The sequence below is a fragment of the Cervus canadensis genome, chromosome 4 (assembly GCF_019320065.1).
Source record: "Cervus canadensis isolate Bull #8, Minnesota chromosome 4, ASM1932006v1, whole genome shotgun sequence".
Taxonomy (NCBI): domain Eukaryota; kingdom Metazoa; phylum Chordata; class Mammalia; order Artiodactyla; family Cervidae; genus Cervus; species Cervus canadensis.
This window is the reverse complement of record NC_057389.1, coordinates 100407213-100428763: the sequence shown is the minus strand read 5'-3', so window position 1 is coordinate 100428763 and position 21551 is coordinate 100407213. Positions and strand designations below refer to the sequence as shown.

The 21551-nt window shown below is 37.6% G+C and overlaps 2 protein-coding genes across 2 annotated transcripts; both read left to right on the top strand.

The window, feature by feature from the left end:
* Window positions 1-2484: 2484 nt before the first annotated feature.
* Window positions 2485-3465, top strand: LOC122439345 (olfactory receptor-like protein OLF4). Its single transcript, XM_043464418.1, has one exon. The coding sequence runs from the start codon at window positions 2509-2511 to the stop codon at window positions 3463-3465; it is 957 nt and encodes a 318-aa protein (XP_043320353.1). The 5' UTR covers window positions 2485-2508.
* Window positions 3466-15389: 11924 nt separating this feature from the next.
* LOC122439344 (olfactory receptor 7A10-like) lies at window positions 15390-16322 on the top strand. The gene has a single exon (XM_043464416.1). It carries the CDS (start codon window positions 15390-15392, stop codon window positions 16320-16322), a length of 933 nt encoding a protein of 310 aa, XP_043320351.1.
* The last annotated feature ends 5229 nt before the right edge of the window (window positions 16323-21551 follow it).

Below are 21551 nucleotides of genomic sequence, written 5' to 3'. Positions count from 1 at the left end.
ATGTGTCAGATAAGGAACAACTTAATTTCCTTCTGGACAGATGACCATTTAGTCCAGCTAAATTCAACAATCCTGCCTTTTCTAACCAAATTGGATACAACCATCCCACAGGATAGTGTTCATGTCTAAAGGGACCTGATTCTTAATCATTCAACACATTATACCAAAGCATCTGCTATTTGCCAGAAATTTCTGGGTCATTGTATGTTATATTCTCTTGAGTTGAAGTCTTTTCTAAATTAATTATTAATTCATGTCATAAATGTTTAATTACCCCTATTAATTCCCTGGTGCCTCATACGGTAAAGTATCTGCCTACAGTGCAGGAGACCTGGGTTCAATTCCCTCCTGGGAAGGGACGATTCCTGGAGAAGGAAATGGCAACCCATTCCAATATTCTTGCCTGGAAAATCCCATGGATGAAGGAGCGTGGTAGGCTACAGTCCATGGGGTCGCAAAGAGCCAGACACGACAGAACAACTACACTTTCACCCCTAGTATATATCAAGTTTCAGTCAATTTTTGTTGTTCCATTCAGTTTTCTTTAATACAAATATAAGAAATCATCCTTTTAACTGGTTTCATATTTTAGCCATATTTTGTCATTTCAGAATTTCTCATTTTCTTAAGTGTGTTTTTTAAAAAAATGCAAATATATTCACAGACCTTTGAGAAAATAAGAATTGAACAAGGCAATTTAAGTCTTTGATGATTAGTATCTTGCAATATAGTGACAATGTCACAGTACACTGAAATATAGTTTCCTCAGGTTTAAATCACGTAAAGAAATTTATTCAGAATAAGAGGAGGAATTTCATGACCTGCTCAAGGTTTTTAGAGTATGGTCTGGAAAGGTGTTTGCCTGCTGGAAAAAGACCAGAACTAGAATTGAAGTGTGCTCATTGGATTAATTAAAAAAGTGAAAACATTATGCCCAAGAGTAATAAACAAATTATGATCTATAAGAAACCAGAGATAGGGCTTGCCTCATTCAGTATCAGAACACACAAAAAAAGATCAAATTATATAGAAAAGGACAGGAAAGACATCTTCTACTGTCTCATATAACACATACATAACTTTTGTCACATTTTCTATGTTTTTATTTTTGAATTGTTGAGTTTACAACCTTTACTTATTTTTCTCTTGGGGTATTAAATCTGTATGGTTTTTCACATCATATATGTATCACTGCCTCTGTCCTTGGAAGTAAGATGTTTCTTTCTGGTTTTTCATGGGCATCAAAGAGGTATTGGTGAAGTTGGAAGGTTGCTAATCCAAGGAAGCTTCTCTTCATCAAATTGTTTCAGGGATGATTTGAGCTTGTTAGATATTTTTCCTTCATTTTATTTCTCCCTCATATATTATGTTTCTTTAAATACAGGGCAGAAAGTGGCTGTAGCTAAAAGGAATCCCAATGTTATTATTCCATCAGAAGTTTATGATTTGGAATTTATGGGTGTCATTTAAACATTTTTCGGGAGAAAATTAATCTGATCTGACTAGCTCGAGTGGTTACCACCCCTGGCCTAAGGAGGTGAGTCTGGTTGAGAAATTCATGACAGAAACACAGCCTAGGAGCCATGGTGTGTCTGTGCCTTGTGGAGTGAGAGCAGGTCTTAGAGCCCAGGCACTTGGACTCATACATTAAGGTGATATAATAAGGTGACAGAAGTCAGAACTCAATCAAAGATGGTACTGAGATGAGGATCTGCTTTAATTCACAGGAAGCCTTTGCAACTAAATCCAGAAAGTGCTGGGAACACCGTGAAAGGAGGGATTCTCTGTGGACTAAAGTGTCAGCTCTGTCTGGGAGGCCAACTTGCTCCTCAGCATCCCTGACACCATCTCTCATCACTCCCCATCTTGTTTATCCCTCTGCCCCGCTGGCTTTCTCATTTGCCTTTGAACATGTCGATCCAGCATCCTCCTCAGGTCTTTTGCAGTGGCAGCTCCCTCTGCCAGGCACACACTTCTCCTGGTATCTCACCAGGTACTTCTCTCTCTTCCTGGACATCTCTTCAAATAACCCCTTATTTGCAGCCCTGGCAACTTGGTATAAAATAATGCCACTGACTACTCTCTCCTTTATATATGTTTTTGTTTTCTTCATAACACCTGTCACTTTCTAACATATTATATATTTATTTGGATATCATCTTTCATCATCCTTGGATTGTGAGATATTTGTTTAAGCACCTCTATTTATTATCTGTATGGCTTGAAACATGTTTGTTATCAATATTTTTCTCAAATGCATGAAAGAATTTCTCATTAAAAATGTAAATACATGAACCCTTTGGAAATATACAGAGAATGGGACAAAAAGTTTTATTCAGAGGTGAAATGGGGTATAACTTCATGGAGAATTTATCTATATACAACATATTAATATCAATTTCATGCCAACAAAATTGAAATTATAGTATTTCAGTGATGTGAGTTGTGTCTGTTTGGGTGAAAATTCTTCATGCTATTTTCTTTTTTCCCAATAGGCAGCTTCATCACATGGAGCCAGGGAACAATACACAAATCCCAGAATTTCTTCTTCTGGGACTTTCAGAGGGACCAGAATTGCAGCCCCTCATCTTTGGGCTTTTCCTCTCCATGTACCTGATCACTGTGTTTGGAAACCTGCTCATCATCCTGGCCGTCAGCGCAGAATGCCACCTCCACACCCCCATGTACTTCTTCCTCTCCAACCTGTCCTTTGTAGACATCTGCTTCACCTCCACCACCATCCCAAAGATGCTCCAAAACACCCAGACACAGAGGAAAGTCATCACCTATGAAGGCTGCATTGTGCAGGTGTATTTTTACTTACTCTTTGCAGGATTAGATAACTTCCTCCTGACTGTGATGGCCTATGACCGGTATGTGGCCATCTGCCACCCGCTGCAGTACACGGTCATCATGAGCCCCTGGGTCTGTGGAGTGCTGGTGCTGGTATCCTGGGTGTTGAGTTCTATGTATTCCTTGTTGCAGAGTTTAATGATTTTGCCATTGTCTTTCTGTTCAGACTTGGAAATCCATCACTTTTTCTGTGAAATCACATGGCTCATCCAACTGGCCTGTTCTGACCCCTTTCTCAATAACATGGCGGTGTATTTTGGATCTGTAATTATAGGGGGTGTTCCCCTGGCTGGTATCCTTTACACTTACTCTAAGATAGTGTCCTCTATCCGTGGAATCTCATCTGCTCAGGGGCAGTATAAAGCATTCTCTACCTGTGCATCTCACCTCTCGGTTGTCTCCTTATTTTATTGCTCGGCCTTAGGAGTGTATCTTAGCTTCACTGCTACCTACCGCTCACATACAAGTGCTATAGCATCGGTGATGTACACCATGGTCACACCCATGCTGAACCCCTTCATCTATAGTCTGAGAAACAAAGACATAAAGAGGGCTCTAAAAAGATTCTTTGGGATGGAAACTTTTAGAAAAGGTCCATTTACCTCGGGCTGAAGAATGATAGCAGGGCTTAAAGCCTCAGAGTCAGACAGTGAGATTCTTTGTTTAGATTATGGTAATAGCAACTGCTTCTTCATTTTATTTCCTGGTATTTCCATTTCTTTGATTTCACTTCTATGTACAATTTGAAAAACATCCTTTATTAACGTTTCTCTTCTCCGTCATCTAAGTTTTTTCTTTTGTTATTTTTCTGCTCTCTCAAATTGGTTCAAACCTTGTGTGAAACATATGTAAATTCCCATTTATCTCATGAGCATTCACAATTTCTTAAGAATAATTGTTTTTTGAAATGAAATGCTTTGTACTGAGTAAACTCTTTTTCATTTTATTAAAAGAATGATCATAGTTTGTGCTACTTCTATGAAAAATCTAACTCGGTGACCAAACCAATTATATAACTTCATAGGAGAATAAAATATGAAAGTACAATTTGTTACTTTTTAATTCATCATACCTTGGAACATCACTACCATAATTTCTCTTTCTGGAAATGTAGACACGAACAGATGTATGTTTCATAACTGGTCATCTGATTTCACACCCCTCAGGGTACTATTCTCTATTTAGCTCAGTGTCACATTCTCTACAGGAGTTGCTGAGAAAGAGGAGCATCAGATGCACATCTCTGATTGGCATCTACATCAAACAGTAATTTCAATACAGAGCTTGCCATAATAAGACCTAGAGTCAGACAGGACCCTAAGTATGATGCAACAGAAATTTGTGTCAGATTATTCCTATGCAAAGTATTTTTTCATAGTGTCCATTTAATTATGGAGGTCTGTGGTTTAGTGTCTGTATGTAAAAGGGTTTATTGTTGGGGTGAAGGATTATTTGGCATAAATATATCTTTCTGCTTCAAAACTTCCCTTGTGCCTAAAATATATGGTTCCTTCCAATGCTCTAAATGAAATATTTCCCCCATTCCAGTTCTGTCATAACCAATAAAGGAACAGTGAATGAATGATATGAATATCATTTATATGACATACATTATATATCTATATATATAGATATATATAGGTATAGATATATATATATATCTCCAAATCTTGGTTCACTAGAGAGCTTAAATTCCCATCTAGTCCTGTGATAAAGGTATAGGTTTTATAAATAGGCATATCCTTTTTTCTCTTTTTTTTTAATTAATGTGTTTTTATTGAAGGATAATTGCTTTACAGAATCTTGTTGTTTTCTGTCAAACCTCAGCATGAATCAGCCATACGCATGCACATACCCCCTCCCTTTGAACCTCCTTCCCGTCTCCCTCCCCATCCCACCCCTCTAGGTTGATCCAGTGGCCCTGTTTGAGTTTCCTGAGCCATACAGCAAATTCCTGTTGGCTATCTATCTTACACATGGTAATGTAAGCTTCCATGTTACTCTTTCCATACATCTCATCCTCCCCTCCCCTCTCCCCATGTCCATAAGTCTATTCTCTATGTCTGTTTCTCTGTTGTTGCCCTTAAATAAATTCTTCAGTACCATTTTTGTAGATTCCATATATATGTGTTAGAATATGGTATTTATCTTTCTCTTTCTGACTCACTTCACTCTGTATAATAGGTGCTAGGTTCATCCATCTCATTAGAACTGACTCAAATGCATTCCTTTGAATGGCTAGGTAATATTCCACTGTGTATATATACCACAACTTCTTTATCCATTCATCTGTCGATGGACATCTAGGTTGCGTCCATGTTTCAGTTATCGTAAATAGCACTACAATGAACAATGGGATACATGTGTCTCTTTCAATTTTGGTTTCCTCAGGGTATATGCCTAGGAGTGGTATTGCTGGGTCATATGGTGGTTTTTTTCATAGTTTTTTAAGGAAAAACTCCAAACTCCATACCATCTTCCAAAGTGGCTGTATAAATTTACATTCTCACCAACAGTGCGAGAGTGTTCCCTTTTCTCCACACCCTTTCCAGCATTTATTGTTTGTTGACTTTTTGATGAGGACCATTCTGACCTGTGTGAAGTGATATCTCATTGCGATTTTCACTTGCATTTCTCTAATAATGAGCGGCATAGTCACAGACTTTAGTTTTGGGGCTCCAAAATCACTGCAGATGGTGACTGCAGCCATGAAATGAAAGGATGCTTACTCCTTGGAAGAAATGTTATGACCAACCTAGACAGCATATTAAAAAGCAGAGACATTACTTTGCCAAAAGGTCCTTCTAGTCAAAGCTATGTTTTTTCCAGTAGACATGTATGGATGTGAGAGTTGGACTATAAAGAGAGCTGAGCACCGAAAAATTGATGCTTTTGAACTGTGGTGTTGGAGAAGACTCTTGAGAGTCCCTTGGACTGCAAGGAGATCCAACCAGTCCATCCTAGAGGAAATTAGTTCTGGGTGTTCATTGGAAGGACTGATGTTGAAGGTGAAACTCCAATACTTTGGCCACCTGATGCGAAGAGCTGACTCATTTGAAAAGACCCTGATGCTGGGAGAGATTGAAGGCGAGAGGAGAAGGGGATGACAGAGGATGATATGGTTGGATGGCATCACTGACTCAATGGACATGAGTTTGAGTAAGCTCCAAGAGTTGGTGGTGGACAGGGAGGCCTGGCATGCTGCAGTCCATGAGGTCACAAAGAGTCAGACACGACTGAGCAACTGAACTGAACTGAACTGAACTGAATAATGAGCGATGTTGAGCATCTTTTCATGTGTTTGTAGCCATCTGTATGTCTTCTCTGGAGAAATGTCTGTTTAGGTCTTTTCCCCACCTTTTGATTGGGTTGTTTGTTTTTCTGGTATTGAGTGGTATGAGCTGCTTGTATATTTTAGAAATTAATCCTTTGTCAGTTGTTTCATTTGCTATTATTTTCTCCCATTATGAGTGCTGTCTTTTCACCTTGCTTATAGTTTCCTTTGTTGTGCAAAAGCTTTTAAGTTTAATCAGATTCCACTTATTTACTTTTGCTTTTATTTCTGTTACTCTAGGAGGTGGCTCATGGATTATCTTGCTTTGATTTATGTCAGAGTGTTCTGCATATGTTTTCCTCTAAGAGTTTTATAGCTTCTAGTCTTACATTTAGGTTTTTAATCCATTTTGAATTTATCTTTTTGTATGGTGTTAGGAAGTGTTCTAATTTCTTTATTTTACAAGTAGCTTTCCAGTTTTCCCAGAACCATTTATTGAAGAGGCTGTCTTTGCCCCATTGTATGTTCTTGCCTCTTTTGTCAAAGATAAGGTACCCATGGGTGCATGGGTTTATTTCTGGGTTTTATATCTTGTTCCATTGGTCTATATTTCTGTTTTTGTGCCAGGACCATGCTGTCTTGATAACTGTAGATTTGTAGTATAACCTGAAGTCAGGTAGCTTGATTTCTCCAGCTCCATTCTTCTTTCTCAAGACTGCTTTGGCTATTCAGGTTCTTCTGTGTTTCCATATGAATTGTGAATTTTTTTTGTTCTAGTTTTGTGATAAATGCCATTGGTAATTTGATAGGGATTGCATTAAATCTGTAGATTGCACTTGGTAGTATATTCATTTTCACAATATTGAGTCTTCCTACATAGGAATGTGGAATATCGCTCATCTGTTTATGTCATCTTTGATTTGTTTCTTTAGTATCTTATAATTTTCTGTGTACAGTTCTTTTGTTTCCTTAGGTAAGTTTATTACTAGATATTTAATTCTTTTTGTTGCAATGGTGAATGGGATTGATTCCTTAATTGCTCTTTCTGCTTTTTCATTGTTAGTATATAGAAATGCAAGTGATTTCTATGTATTGATTTTGTATCTTGAGACTTTTCTAAATTCACTGATTAGCTCTAGTAAGTTTGATACAATATTTAAGGTTTTCTATGTACAGTATCATGTTATCGGCAAATAGTGAGAGCTTTACTTCTTTTCTGATCTGGATTCCTATTATTTTTTTCTTCCCTTTCTTCCTTGTTTTATTTTTCTTGGACCACTTTATGTCAATTCTTCTTCTTTTTCTTCCCTAGCTGTAGCTAGGACTTCCAGAACTATGTGAATGATAGTGGTGAAAGTAGACACCCTTGTCTTGTTCCTGATCTTAGGGGGAATGCTTTCATTTTTTCACCATTGATAATAATGTTTACTGTAGGCTTATCATATATGGCCTTTACTATGTTGAGTTGGGTTCCTTCTATGCTTGTTTTTTGAAGAATTTTAATCATAAATGAGTGCTTAATTTTGTCAAAGGTTTTTTTTTTCTGCATCTTTTGAGATGATCATATGCATTTTATCTTTCAATTTGTTAATATGGGGTATCACATTGATTGATTTCCATATATTGAAGAATCCTTGCATCCCTGGGATAAACCCAACTTGATTATGGTGTATGAGCTTTTTGATGTGTTGCTGAATTCAGTTTGCTAAACTTTTGTTGAGGATTTTTGCATCTAGATTCCTCAGTGATATTGTCCTATAGTTTGTGTGTGTGTGTGTGTGTGTGTGTGTGTGTGTGTGTGTGTGTTGTCTTTGTCTAGTTTTCGTATCAGGGTGATACCATTCTATGAGGTGGTGGCCTTGTAGAATGAGCTTGGAAGCATTCCTCCTCTGCAATTTCTTGAAAGAGGTTTAGAAGGATAGGCATTAGCTCTCATCTAACTGTTTGATAGAATTCTCCTCAAACAGGCATATCCTTTTAACCTTTCTTGCTTACCTACACAGAACCCTAAACAGAATCCCTTTTTTATAAAGTTGACATAAACTTGAATGATAGTCATCATAATGTTATTCAAACATCACAACGGTTGTCTAGAAAAAAGAAGCATATTATTATAACTCCCCCCAGTTCTGTTCATTTTGATTACTGTTTCTTTTACCTGTTGCTACATAGCAAGTCATCCTAAAAGCAAATGGCTTAATATAATGAAGATTTGTCAGATGGTTTCTATGACGGGCAGCTGATCTGAGTTCTGATTGTCTCCTCTTGGGCCTGCTGTCAGCTGGCAGACTGTTTTCTGTTTTAAAGGATCGTCCATGGTGTGGTGTGCAGTGTAGTGCTCTTCTGTCTTGGACCACTTTATGCCAATTTCTTCCTTTTATATATTAGGTCAGTCTTTCGTTTATAGGGAAATCACTAGGTTTCTCAAATGTTAATTGCTTTATTTGAATTTTCCTGTTCCTAGTTCACATGTGTCACTTCACTTTATTCCTAATTAGAGGAGCTATCTCCCATCAATTTTAGGTATGACACAACCACCTGTGCTTAACATACTTCCCTCCACAATGTACTGCCAGGAAGTTTTAACTCTTAGCTAATTAGAGCATAATTCCATATAATAAGCTGTACATTTTTAAAGTATTCAACTTTCTGAATTTTAAAAATTAGCAGTATATTATGTAGTTCCATTTGCATATGATTTAAAAGGGTGCACAATAAGTTTTAATTTCTTTGTAATGAAACATTTCTGATGTAAGAAGGAAATCTCTTTAGGTTTTGCAAAACTTGCTTGAAACCAAGTTTTATATTAAAGGAGCAAAGTTATCCCCTGTTTTGAAAAGGGCAAAATAGTCATATTCAGAGATTTCTTGGGTTGTGTTCCCACAATAGATCAAAGCATTGAAGACCCAAAGGACCTAGTCAAGAACAATTGTCAATATTATACTTTTCAGAAAACTTGAACTCAGGGATGTGATGAGGTGCTGGGAGTCTTAGAGCTTTGGAAGCCGGAGAAGTAAAGGTGAAGAAGTGAGGAAGCTGAATTTATCTGTCTTATAATGGAGTCTCTTAGGAACAGAGAATCAGCAGAAAAAAATACATTCTGTTCAGAGCACTTCTCCAAGGGAAATCACGTACTTAGAGGTTGGAATAACAAAGGGAAAACATGTCTAATGAGCTGACATGGGAGATGTAAATATCTCCTCTGCTGCAGTCCCTCAGCCTGTGCCTCTTTGGTTGGACAGGATGTAGTTGTTGCTTTTGCAATCCTACATATGGCTGAGAGAACAATGCCTGATCTCATATTGCTGTCTTGTCAGGAGACAGAGCGTGGATCTGCATCATCAGCTACTTAGGGGTGAATTTTGACTTTCACAAGGAAGCCTCCCTCACAGAGTTCCCAAATAGGTGAGTCTGAGCGCTCCACAGACACTGCAGGAGAGGATCAGAGAGGATGGAAACCAGGAAGGTACCAGAGGTCACCCAAGGGCTAATCTAGCATATCCCAGAGGCAGAGGTCACCATGGTTGTTTGCTGGGTTTCCTGAAAATGTATTTCTTTATGATGCTGAAAGAGGAACACTGCACTTGAAAACGAGAATGTCAATGTTGACAGTTAAATCATGCTAGGGAAAGGCCACCCACTCCAATGTCCTGACCTGGAGAATTCCATGGACTGTATAGTCCATGGGGTCGCAAATAATCGGACATGACTGAGCAACTTTCACTTTCAGTGAAGTCCAACAGAAGAATGAATGGAGGGTATCAATTGCATCCAGTGAAAGTGGAACATGAGTCTAAAGTTCTTGTTAATTAACAGGAGTAGACAAATAGTGTATTAACTGTAGAGGATCAGTCAGTGAGGTGAGGGCATTTCATTTTATTGTAAGATGGGGCATATTAGACTGTGCCTCCACATAGAGGAGAAAGATCTAAACTGAGGACTGTCTGCAAATACACACTTTCAATAGCTGTGTAGGCAACATACACATTACAGTATCTTCTCTCACTCTTGTGTGCACATTAGAAAACAAAACAAAAAAAAACTTAGTTATGTAAACAAAAAGATGTATGCTAGGGAGGTTTACTTTCCAACTATTTTATTATCTGTGAGGCTAAATAGATCTGTGGATTTGTTAGTCATGCAGTGTTTCTCTATTAAAAAAAATGTCTCTGTAACTATTTTGTTTTATATAGTGATATCAGAGTGTTGTTATTCCTTTTTAAAATTGCATTCTTTGACAGGAAGGATTATTTTTTAACAAAAACTTTAAATTTGTGATATAGTTCTTTTATATATGCATAGATATATTTGTGACATTGTATAAGAACTGATAAATTCTGTTGGTCACATCTGCCAACATTTTCTTCATTGCTTTTCCAAAAGAATTTGGGTATTTGACCTATGACAATATATGAGTTACAGGTACACAGCATAATGATTTAATACTTGTTTATACTGCAAAATGATCACCACAGTAAATCTCCTTAACATCTGTCACCACATATAGTTACAATTTATTTCTTGTGAGGGGAGATTTTAGGATATGCTGTCTCTTCAGTTCAGTTCAGTCGCTCAGGCATGTACGACTCTTTGCGACCTCATGAATCACTGCACACCAGGCCTCCCTGTCCATCACCAACTCCCGGAGTCTACTCAAACTCATGCCCATCGAGTCGGTGATGCCATTGAGCCATCTCATCCTCTGTCATCCCCTTCTCCTCCTGCCCCCAATCCCTCCAAGCATCAGGGTCTTTTCCAATGAGTCAACTCTTCACATGAGGTGGCCAAAGTACTGGAGTTTCAGCTTCAGCATCAGTCCTTCCAATGAACACCCAGGACTGATCTCCTTCAGGATGGACTGGTTGGATCTCCTTGCTGTCCAAGGGACTCTCAAGTCTTCTCCAACACCACAGTTCAAAAGCATCAATTTTTTGGCACTCAGCTTTCTTCACTGCCCAACTCTCACATCCATACATGACCACTGGAAAAACTATAGCTTTGACCAGATGGACCTTTGTTGGCAAAGTAATGTCTCTGCTTTTTAATATGCTATCTAGGTTGGTCATAACTTTCCTTCCAAGGAGTAAGCGTCTTTTAATTTCATGGCTGCAGTCACCATCTGCAGTGATTTTGGACACCACAAAAATAAAGTCTGACACTGTTCCCACTGTCTCCCCATCTATTTCCCATGAGGTGATGGGACCAGATGCCATGATCTTAGTTTTCTGAATGTTAAGCTTTAAGCCAACTTTTTCACTCTCCTCTTTCACTTTCATCAAGAGGCTTTTTAGTTCTTCTTCACTTTCTGCCATAAGGGTGGTGTCATCTGCATATCTGAGGTTATTGATATTTCTCCCGGCAATCTTGATTCCAGCTTGTGCTTCTTCCAGCCCAGCATTTCTCATGCAATTTTCAGTTACGATAAAAAGAGTGTTATGAACTACAGTCACCATGCTGCACAGTACATACCGCTCATTGCTCTTTATTGCTACTTTTCTTACCGTCATAATTTGTCACTTTAATATTCTAAATGTGTCAACTCTTGCTGTAAGCAGGAAAGGAAAGTGAGAGTTCTTTAGCATTCTTAGTGTGATAGACAACTCATACATATTTACTTCTATTAAGAGTTTCTCATCAGTTATTCCTTATTATTCCTTTCGGCCATCTGATTAAATTTTGTCCTAAAAATTGCATCTCTTCTGATCATAATTCTTTACCGTTTGACTTATATTATATAAGCACATTTCAATTCCTCTGTCTATATATAAGATAAAATTATAACTTAGATACTGCTGCTTCCTCACTTCATAAATGTTCTTCTGTTATATTGTTTCACTTCCAAATCTTTGGCAATTTGATCTTGAATTAGAGATCCATGTTAATATTGCTAAATGCTTACTCTTTTGTGTCTTTTTATCAGTTAGTTGTAGATTTTCACTCAATTTTATTACATCCTATTGTTCAGGAAGGGGCTTCCCAGGTGTATTAATGGTAAAGAACCCATTTGCCAGTGCAGGAGAATTAAGAGATGCAGGTTCGATCTCTGCGTTCCGAATATCCCCTGGAGGAGGGCATGGCAACTCACTCCACTCTTCTTGCCTGGAGAATCCTTTGGACAGATGGAGGCTACTGGCAAACTGCAGTCTATACAGTCACATGAAGTCAGGCATGACTGAAGTTACTTACTTAGCACATGGCATATTGCTCAGGAAATAATATACTTAACATAACTGCACTCTCACCAATGTGTTTTGTTCCACAAGTTCTTAGTTTTTGAAAAATCTCTTTCTAAAATGTGTTCTTATACATACTTTTATACTTTTACACAAATGGATCAATACAATCCTGAATTCATGATAAATGGTCTTTATATTTTAGTGACAAATTGTTATTATGTTTAATGTTTTCTACAATTTGTCCCTCTTTTGTTTCTTTCTCAGTAATACCTCAGGGACTTGCTTCCAATCAACCAGTATAATGCCGGTTCATTATTTCCATATCTGTATAATATTGCATGGTGTGGCTGTGTGACTCAGACATTTTGTGGTCTATTATATTATTTATCAATAAATGACTATTATATCACTGCTACAAAAGTACTTTGCAATTCTTAATTTAATATTATTTTTCTCAACCAAGGATAACTGTGTCCCCCAGGAGCCTTTACACAATATTTGTAGACATTATTCACTGTCACACTGATGATGGGTAAGTGGTGGGCAAGGATGCTTCTAAACATCTTGCAATTTATAGGACAGACCCCACCCCAGAGAAGAATCTGGCAGACAATGTCCAATAGTGCAGAGACTGAGGAATCCTGAGTTAAAAGTTATCCGTGTTTCTAATATCAATGGAAAAGTAGTTCCAGTGTAGTTTTTCATATATTCATCTAAACAGTACTGCTCACTTTTGCACTGGGGTCTTTAGTCCCTTTTAAAAAGATGTGTCAGATAAGGAACTACTCAATTTCCTTCTAGATAGGTGGCCATTTACTCCAGCTTTTATTCAACAATCCTGCCTTTTCCAACCAAATAGGTTGCAACCATCCCATAGGATAGTGTTCATATCTAAAGGGACCTAATTCTTTATCATTCGACAAATAATAGCAAAACATTTGCTACTTGCCAGAAATTTCTGGATCATTCTATGCTATATTCTCTTGAGTCAAGGTCTTTTCTAAATTAATTATTAATTCATGTCATAAGTGCTTAATTACTCCTATTATATATATCATGTTTCAGTCAGCTTTTGCTGTTCCATTCCATTTTCTTTAATATAATTATGTGAAATCACCCTTTTAAATGGTTTCCTATTTTAGCCATATTTTGTCATTTCATAATTTGTATTTTTCTTCAGTGTGTTTTTTAAATAAATGCAAATATAGTCATAGGCCTGGGAAAATAAGAATTGAACAAGGCAATTTAAGTCTCTGATGATAAGCATCTTGCAATATAGTGACAATGTCACAGTACACTGAAATAAAATGTAGTCCTCAGGCTTAAATCATGTAAAGAAATTTATCCAGAATAAGAAGGAATTTTCATGGCCTACTCTGACTTTATAGAGTATGGTCTGGAAAGGCCTTTGCCTGTTGGTCAAAGATCAGAACTAGACTTGAAGTGTGCCCATTGGATTAATTAAAAAAGTGAAAACATTAAGACCAACAGTAGCAAACAAATTACGACTCATAAGAAAAAAAGAGACAGGGCTTGCCTCATTCAGTATCAGACCACACAGAAAAAGTTCAGATCATATGGAAAAGCACAGGAAAGACATCTTGTACTGCTTCACGTAACACATCAGAAACTTGTCGTATTTTGTGTGTTTTTATTTTTGAATTGTGAGTTTACTATCTTTACTTATTTTTCTTTGGGAAATTAAATCTGTCTGGTTTTGGTTTTTCACATCATTTAGATATAACTGTTTCTCTCCTTGGAAAAGAGATGTTTCTTTCTGATTTTTCCTGGGCATCAAGGAGATGTAGCTAAAGTTGAAATGTTGTCAAACCAAGGAGGCTTTTCTTTGTCCCATTGTCTCAGGGATGATTTGAGCTTGTTAGATCTTTTCTCTTCATTTTATCTCTCTCTCCCATACTTTTTATATTTTTTTAAACACAGGGCAGAAAGTGGTTGTAGTTAAAAGGAACCATAACTTTATTACCCTCTCAGAATCTTATGAACTAGAATTTCTGGGCACCATTAAAACATTGTTTAGGAGAAAGTTAATCTGATCTGACCAGCTTTGAGTTTCAACCACCCATGGCCCAAGGAGGTTGGTTCCAGATGAGAAATTCATGCCAGTGATGTAATTCAGGAGGCTGTGGGGAGGGGGGGTGTGCCTGTGCCTTGTGAAGTGAGAGCAGTTCTTAAAGCAGAGACACCTGGATTCATATATTAAGTTGACATAAGAAGTTCACAGAGGCCAGAACTCAATCAACAGATGGAACTATGAAAGGCATCTAATATAATTCATAGGACATGTTTGCAAGAAAATTAACAAAGTGCAAAGAACAACATGGAAGGAGGAATTCTCTGTGGACTGAGGTGTCAGTTGTAACAGAGAGGCCACCTTGTTACTCAGCATCCCTGACATCATCTCTAATCATTCCCCCTCCTGCTCATTCCTCTGGCTTCCTTGTTTGCATTTGAACATGTGGAACAAGTGTCTTGCTCAGGACCTTTGCAGTGGCTGTTGCCTCTTCCAGGCACACACTCCTGGTGTCATACTGTATCCTTCTGTCTCTTTCTTAACATCTCTTCAAATAGCCTCTTGTTTTTAGGCCTTGCCCGAACACTCAGTACCTAATAAATTTCCCTCCTACTCACTCCTTTATATCTGTTTTTGTTTTCTTCAAAACAAAACATCTTTCACCTTCTGACATAAAATATATTTATTTGAATATCATCTTTCACCATCCTTGGATTGTGGGAAATTTGATTTTCAGCACCTCTACTTATTCCCTATATGTGCTTGGAGCATGTTGGCCCTCAATATAAAATATTTCTCAAATATCTGAAATAATTTCTCATTAAAACTGAAAATACATGAACTCTTTGGAAGTATGCTGACAATGTGATAAAGATATCTGGTGAGAGGTGAAGTGGGATACGTCCTCAGAGAGGGTATATCTATAAACAATATATTAACATCAGTTTCCTGCAAGCAAAATAGAAATTATAGTATTTCAGCTACATGAGTTATGCCAGTTTCAGGGAAAATTAGTCACGTTGCTCTCTTTTTTTCCAAGAGTTGCCTTCACCATATGGAACCAGGGAACAATACACACATTTCAAAATTTCTTCTCGTGGGACTTTCAGAGGTACCAGAACTGCAGCCCCTCATATTTGGGCTTTTCCTCTCCATGTACCTGATCACTGTATTTGGAAACCTGCTCATCATCCTGGCCGTCAGCTCAGACCCCCACCTCCACACCCCCATGTACTTCTTCCTCTCCAACCTGTCCTTGGTAGACATCTGCTTCACCTCCACCACCATCCCAAAGATGCTGCAAAATGTCCAGATACAGAGCAAAGTCATAACTTATGAAGGCTGCATTGTCCAGATGCATTTTTACATTCTCTTTGCAGGATTAGATGACATTCTCCTGACTGTGATGGCCTATGACCGCTTCATGGCCATTTGCCACCCCCTGCATTACACAGTCACCATGAACACCCAGCTCTGTGGATGGCTGGTTCTGGTCTCCTGGATCATTAGTGTCCTGAACTCCTTGTTACATAGCTTAATGATATTGCGATTGTCCTTCTGCGCAGACTTGGAAATCCACCACTTTTTTTGTGAAATCCAACAGCTGATCCAACTTGCCTGTTCTGACTCTTTCCTCAATAACGCAGTGCTGTATTTTGGATCTGTAATTATAGGGGGTGCTCCCCTGGCTGGTATCATTTACTCTTACTCTAAGATAGTGGCCTCTATCTGTGGAATCTCATCTGCTCAGGGCCAGTATAAAGCATTCTCCACCTGTGCATCTCACCTCTCTGTTGTCTCCTTATTTTATTTTACATGTTTAGGAGTGTACCTTAGCTCTGCTGATACCCACAGCTCAGAAGCAAGTGCAATAGCCTCAGTGATGTACACTGTGGTCACACCCATGCTGAACCCCTTCATCTACAGTCTGAGAAATAAAGATGTAAAGAGGGCTCTGAAAAGATTCTTTGGGATGGAAACTTTTTAATAGGCCCATTTGCCCTTGGACTGAAGAAATGCCCATGACAGCAGGACTCAAAGCCTCATAGGCAGATATTGTGATTCATTGTTCAGATTGTAATAATAGTAATTGCTTCTTCAATTTATAGCCTGGTATATCCATTTATTTGATTTAAACTTATCTATAAAATTTTAAAAATATCATTTATTAAATTCTCTCTGTTATCTAAGTTGTTTTGGTCATTTTTCTACTCTCTCAAATTGATTCAACTTCTTGTGTGACATATATGTAAATTTCCATTTATCTCATGAGACTTCACCCATTTCTTAAGAATAAATTCTTCTGAAATGAAATACTTTATACTGAGTATTTTTTCTTTCATTTTACTAAAGAATAATCATGAATTTTGCTTATGGAAAAAAACTGTGCCCAAACCTATTACATAATTTCATAGAAGAGTAAAATATGAAACTACATTTTATCACATTTTGGTTCATCATATCTTGAAACATCACCACTGTAATTGCTCTTTCTGAAAAATTGTAGACATTAACAGATAGTGTGTTTCATAGTACTTCATCTGGTTTTATGCCCTCACAGTATACTGTTCTCTATGTAGCTCAGTGTCCACTTTACCCACATGAGTCACTGGCAAAAGTCAGCATCAAAAACATGTCTCTAATTGGTGTGTACATGAAACAAAAATTTCAGTAAGAGTTTGACATTATAAAACCTAGAGTCAGAGGGGAACTTAAGTATGATGTAGCAAAAATTTCTGTCAGATTATTTCTATGCAAACTTTTTTTTTTGGTGTCATTTACTTATTGGTGCATGTCATTTCATTGTCTGTGTGTAAAGATGTTTATCACTGGGGTGAAGGATTGTTTGGTGTAATTGTATCTTTTTCTGCTTGAAAAAAATTCCATTGCTGCGGCCTAAGAATGTGATTCTTTCCTATGCTCTAAATGAATTATGTTCTCCACTCTAATTTCTTTCAAAATCAGTAAAAGTCAATGGATAATATAAATATCATATGTGTATGATATATGTGATATAAAATATATAAATAAAACACTTTGACACTTTGCTTTCTTCCTATCTCCAACCAATTTTAGCTGTGACTCAACTACTTGTGCTTAACATATTATCTTAAACCACGCAGCACTAGAAATGTTTAATTTTTAGTTGATTCATTAACATGTAATTGCATACAATGAACTGCACATTTTTAAAGTATACAGTTTTCTAAATGTCCAAAATTAAGAGTATACTATATGGTTCCACTTGTGAATAATTTAAAAGGGTGCACAATAAATTTTAATTTCTTCACAATGTTCTTATTAACAATATAATTTCCCTGAGCCTCAGTTACCTGTGATGACCATTGTATCTACTACTGTGGGCAGGAATCCCTTAGGAGAAATGGAGTAGCCATCAGAGTCAACAAGAGAGTCCAAAATGCAGTACTTGGATTCAATCTCAACAATGACAGAATGATCTCTGTTCATTTCCAAGGCAAACCATTCAATATCACGGTAATCCAAACCTATGCCCCAACCAGTAACGCTGAAAGAAGCTGAAGTTGAACAGTTCTATGAAGACCTACAAGACCTTCTAGAACTAACACCCAAAAAAGATATCCTTTTCATTATAGGGGACTGGAATACAAAAGTAGAAAGTCAAGAAACACTTGGAGTAACAGGACAATTTGGCCTTGGAGTACAGAATGAAGCAGGGCAAAGGCTAATAGCGTTCTGTCAAGAGACGCACTGGTCATAGCAAACACCTTCTTCCAACTATGCAAGAGAAGACTTTATACATGTACATCACCAGACGGTCGACACCGAAATCAGATTGATTATATTCTTTGCAGCCAAAGATGGAGAAACTCTATACAGTCAGCAAAAACAAGACCAGGAGCTGACTGTGGTTGGATCATGAACTCCTTATTGGCAAATTCAGACTGAAATTGAAGAAAGTCGAGAAAACCACCAGACCATTCAGGTATGACCTAAATCAAATCCCTTATGACTATACAGTGGAAGTGAAAAATAGATTTAAAGGACTAGATCTGATAGACAGAGTGCCTGATGAACTATGGATGGAGGTATGTTACATTGTACAGGAGACAGGAATCAAGACCATCCCCAAGAAAAAGAAATGCAAAAAAGCAAAACGGCTGTCTGAGGAGGCTTTACAAATAGCTGTGAAAAGAAGGGAAGGGAAAAGTAAAGGAGAAAAAGAAAGATATACCCATTTGAATGCAGAGTTCCAAAGAATAGCAAGGAGAGATAAGAAAGCCTTCCTCAGCGATCAGTGCAAAGACATAGAGGAAAACAATAGAATGGGAAAGACTAGAGATTGCCTCAAGAAAATTAGAGATACCAAGGGAACATTACATGCAAAGAACGGCTCAATAAAGGACAGACATGGCATAGAACTAACAGAAGCAGAAGATATTAAGAAGAGGTGGCAAAAATACACAGAAGAACTGTACAAAAAAGATCTTCACGACCCAGATAAACATGATGGTGTGATCACTCACCTAGAGCCAAACATCCTGGAATGTGAAGTCAAGTGGGCCTGAGAAAGCATCACTACGAACAAAGCTAGTGGAGGTGATGAAATTCCAGTTGAGCTATTTCAGATCCTGAAAGATGATGCTGTGAAAATGCAGCACTCAATATGCCAGCAAATTTGAAAGACTCAGCAGTGGCCACAGGACTGGAAAATGTCAGTTTTTATTCCAATCCCAAAGAAAGGCAATCCTAAAGAATCCTCAAACTACCAAACAATTGCATTCATCTCACATGCTAGTAAAGTCATGCTTAAAATTCTCCAAGCCAGACTTCAGCAGTACATGAACCATGAACTTCCAGCTGTTCAAGCTGGTTTTAGAAAAGACAGAGGAACCAGAGATCATATTGACAATATCCGCTGGATCATCGAAAAAGAGAAAGTTCCAGAAAAACATCTATTTCTGCTTTATTGACTATGCCAAAGCCTTTGACTGTGTGGATCACAATAAACTGTGGAGTATTATGAAAGTGATGGGAATACAAGACCACCTGACCTGCCTCTTGAGATACCTATATGCAGGTCAAGGAGCAACAGTTAGAACTGGACATGGAACAATAGACTGGTTCCAAATAGGAAAAAGAGTACGTCAAGGCTGTATATTGTCACCCTGCTTATTTAACGTATATGCAGAGTACATCATGAGAAACGCTAGGCTGGAGGAAGGGAGAAATATCAATAACTCACATATGCAGATGACACCACCCTTATGGCAGAAAGTGAAGAGTAACTAAGGAGCCTCTTGATGAAAGTGAAAAAAGAGAGTGAAAAAGTAGGCTTAAAGCTCAACATTCAGAAAACTTAGATCACGGCATCTGGTCCCATCACTTCATGAAAAATAGATGGGGAAACAATTGAAACAATGGCTGACTTTATTTTTCTGGGCTCCAAAATCACTGCAGATGGTGATTGTGGCAGTGAAATTAAAAGATACTTACTCCTTGGAAGGAAAGTTATGACCAACTTAGACAGCATATTAAAAAGCAGAGACATTGCCTACAAAGCCCATCTAGTCAAGGCTATGACTTGTCCAGTCATCATGTATGGATGTGAGAGTTGGACTATAAAGAAAGTTGAGCACCGAAGAATTGATGCTTTTGAACTGTGGTGTTGGAGAAGACTCTTGAGAGTCCCTCTCAAGACTCAAACAGTCCATCCTAAAGGAGATCAGTCCTGAGTATTCATTGGAAGGACTGATGCTGAAGCTGAAATTCCAGTACTTTGGCCACCTAATGAGAAGAGCTGACTCATTTGAAAGGATCCTAATGCTGGAAAAGATTGAGGCCAGGTGCAGAAGGGGACGGCAGAGGATGATGTGGTTGGATGGCATCACTGACTCAATGGACATGGGTTTGTGTGGACACTGGGAGTTGGTGATGGACAGGGAGGCCTGGCATGCTGTGGTTCATGGGGTTGCAAAGAGTTGGACACGACTGAGCGGCTGAACTGACCTGACCTGAACAAAGCCTCAGTTTTTATTTCATAAGAAAATATGAGATGATAAATTCTAGCTTCACTTGGATATTGTGAGGTATGTATGCAATGCATAGAAATATTTGCTGAGTCCACAAACCATGTTCAAGGTTAGGAGTACATATATGTTTATATGTGCCTGCATCTGTATACACCATTCTCTGAAATAAACCCATTCACATATATTTATTGCACACAGTCTCATTAGTAATCTCATCGATTGTGTTGAAAGAAAACTTGAGAGAAAGTTGGAAGGATAGAAGTAAGAAAAAAAAATGCTTGAATTAACATAAACTAGAAAGAATGTAGAAATGTTAACAGAAAGATTTAAAATAGGTTATTAATTTCAATAATGATGTACTTTTCCTATTTTAAATTTCAAAGGCCTCAAAATCAGAGCCACATTTACATTTAGACAAAAAAATTCTGTGTATCAGCTAATAGGAAAAAGATCTCTAAGGTGACTCTGATTTCCTCCTATATATGGTAGGCATTCAACACAAAATGTCCTATTTAAGAGAACCTTATTGTGTGAATCGAAAATCTTTAGCTGAGCTCCTAGAAATAGTAGATGATTGAACAAATATATTTTAGATTCCTATTGCTAGAATAACAAATTACCACACCTGTGTGTTAAAAAAAGTGCCTGCCATAAAATTCTGTAAGGTCAGAGGCCTGAAGTCTCATTGAGCAAGACTGTGATCCTTATGGATACTCCAAAACAGGATGCATTAAATTTTCTGTTTTACTTCTAGTGGCCACCACCATTCCATAGCTCAGGGTCCTTCCTCCATATTCAAATGCAGGTGCCTGGCATTTTAACTCTCTCTCTAATTCCAACTCTTACTCTCTCTTGCATGGTTAGAAAAATCATCATAATTGTATTAGTCTGACCTGGATATCTGTGCTAATATTCTTAAATAAAGATCAATGATGAGCAACCTTATTTCCTCTGCTATTGTAATTAAACTAGTTATGTAAACTAGGCTATTCTAAGGTTCTTGAGATTTTCCTGTAGACATCTTTAGGAGGATCTTATTGTGACTACTGCAAAATCTTATTCTAATAGAAATTATTTGATGTCTCTTAATACTTCTATAAAAAATCAAACACAAAATTTATCACTACCTAAAAGGTGATCAAAAATCATTTCTTTCAAAATTAAGAAAGAATGGAGGATTCTGGGTGAAGGCCTAAAACTACTTA

Coding starts and splice junctions, on each gene's coding strand:
- LOC122439345 (XM_043464418.1), top strand. CDS start 2,509: ATGGAGCCAGGGAACAATACACAAATCCCAGAATTTCTTCTTCTGGGA.
- LOC122439344 (XM_043464416.1), top strand. CDS start 15,390: ATGGAACCAGGGAACAATACACACATTTCAAAATTTCTTCTCGTGGGA.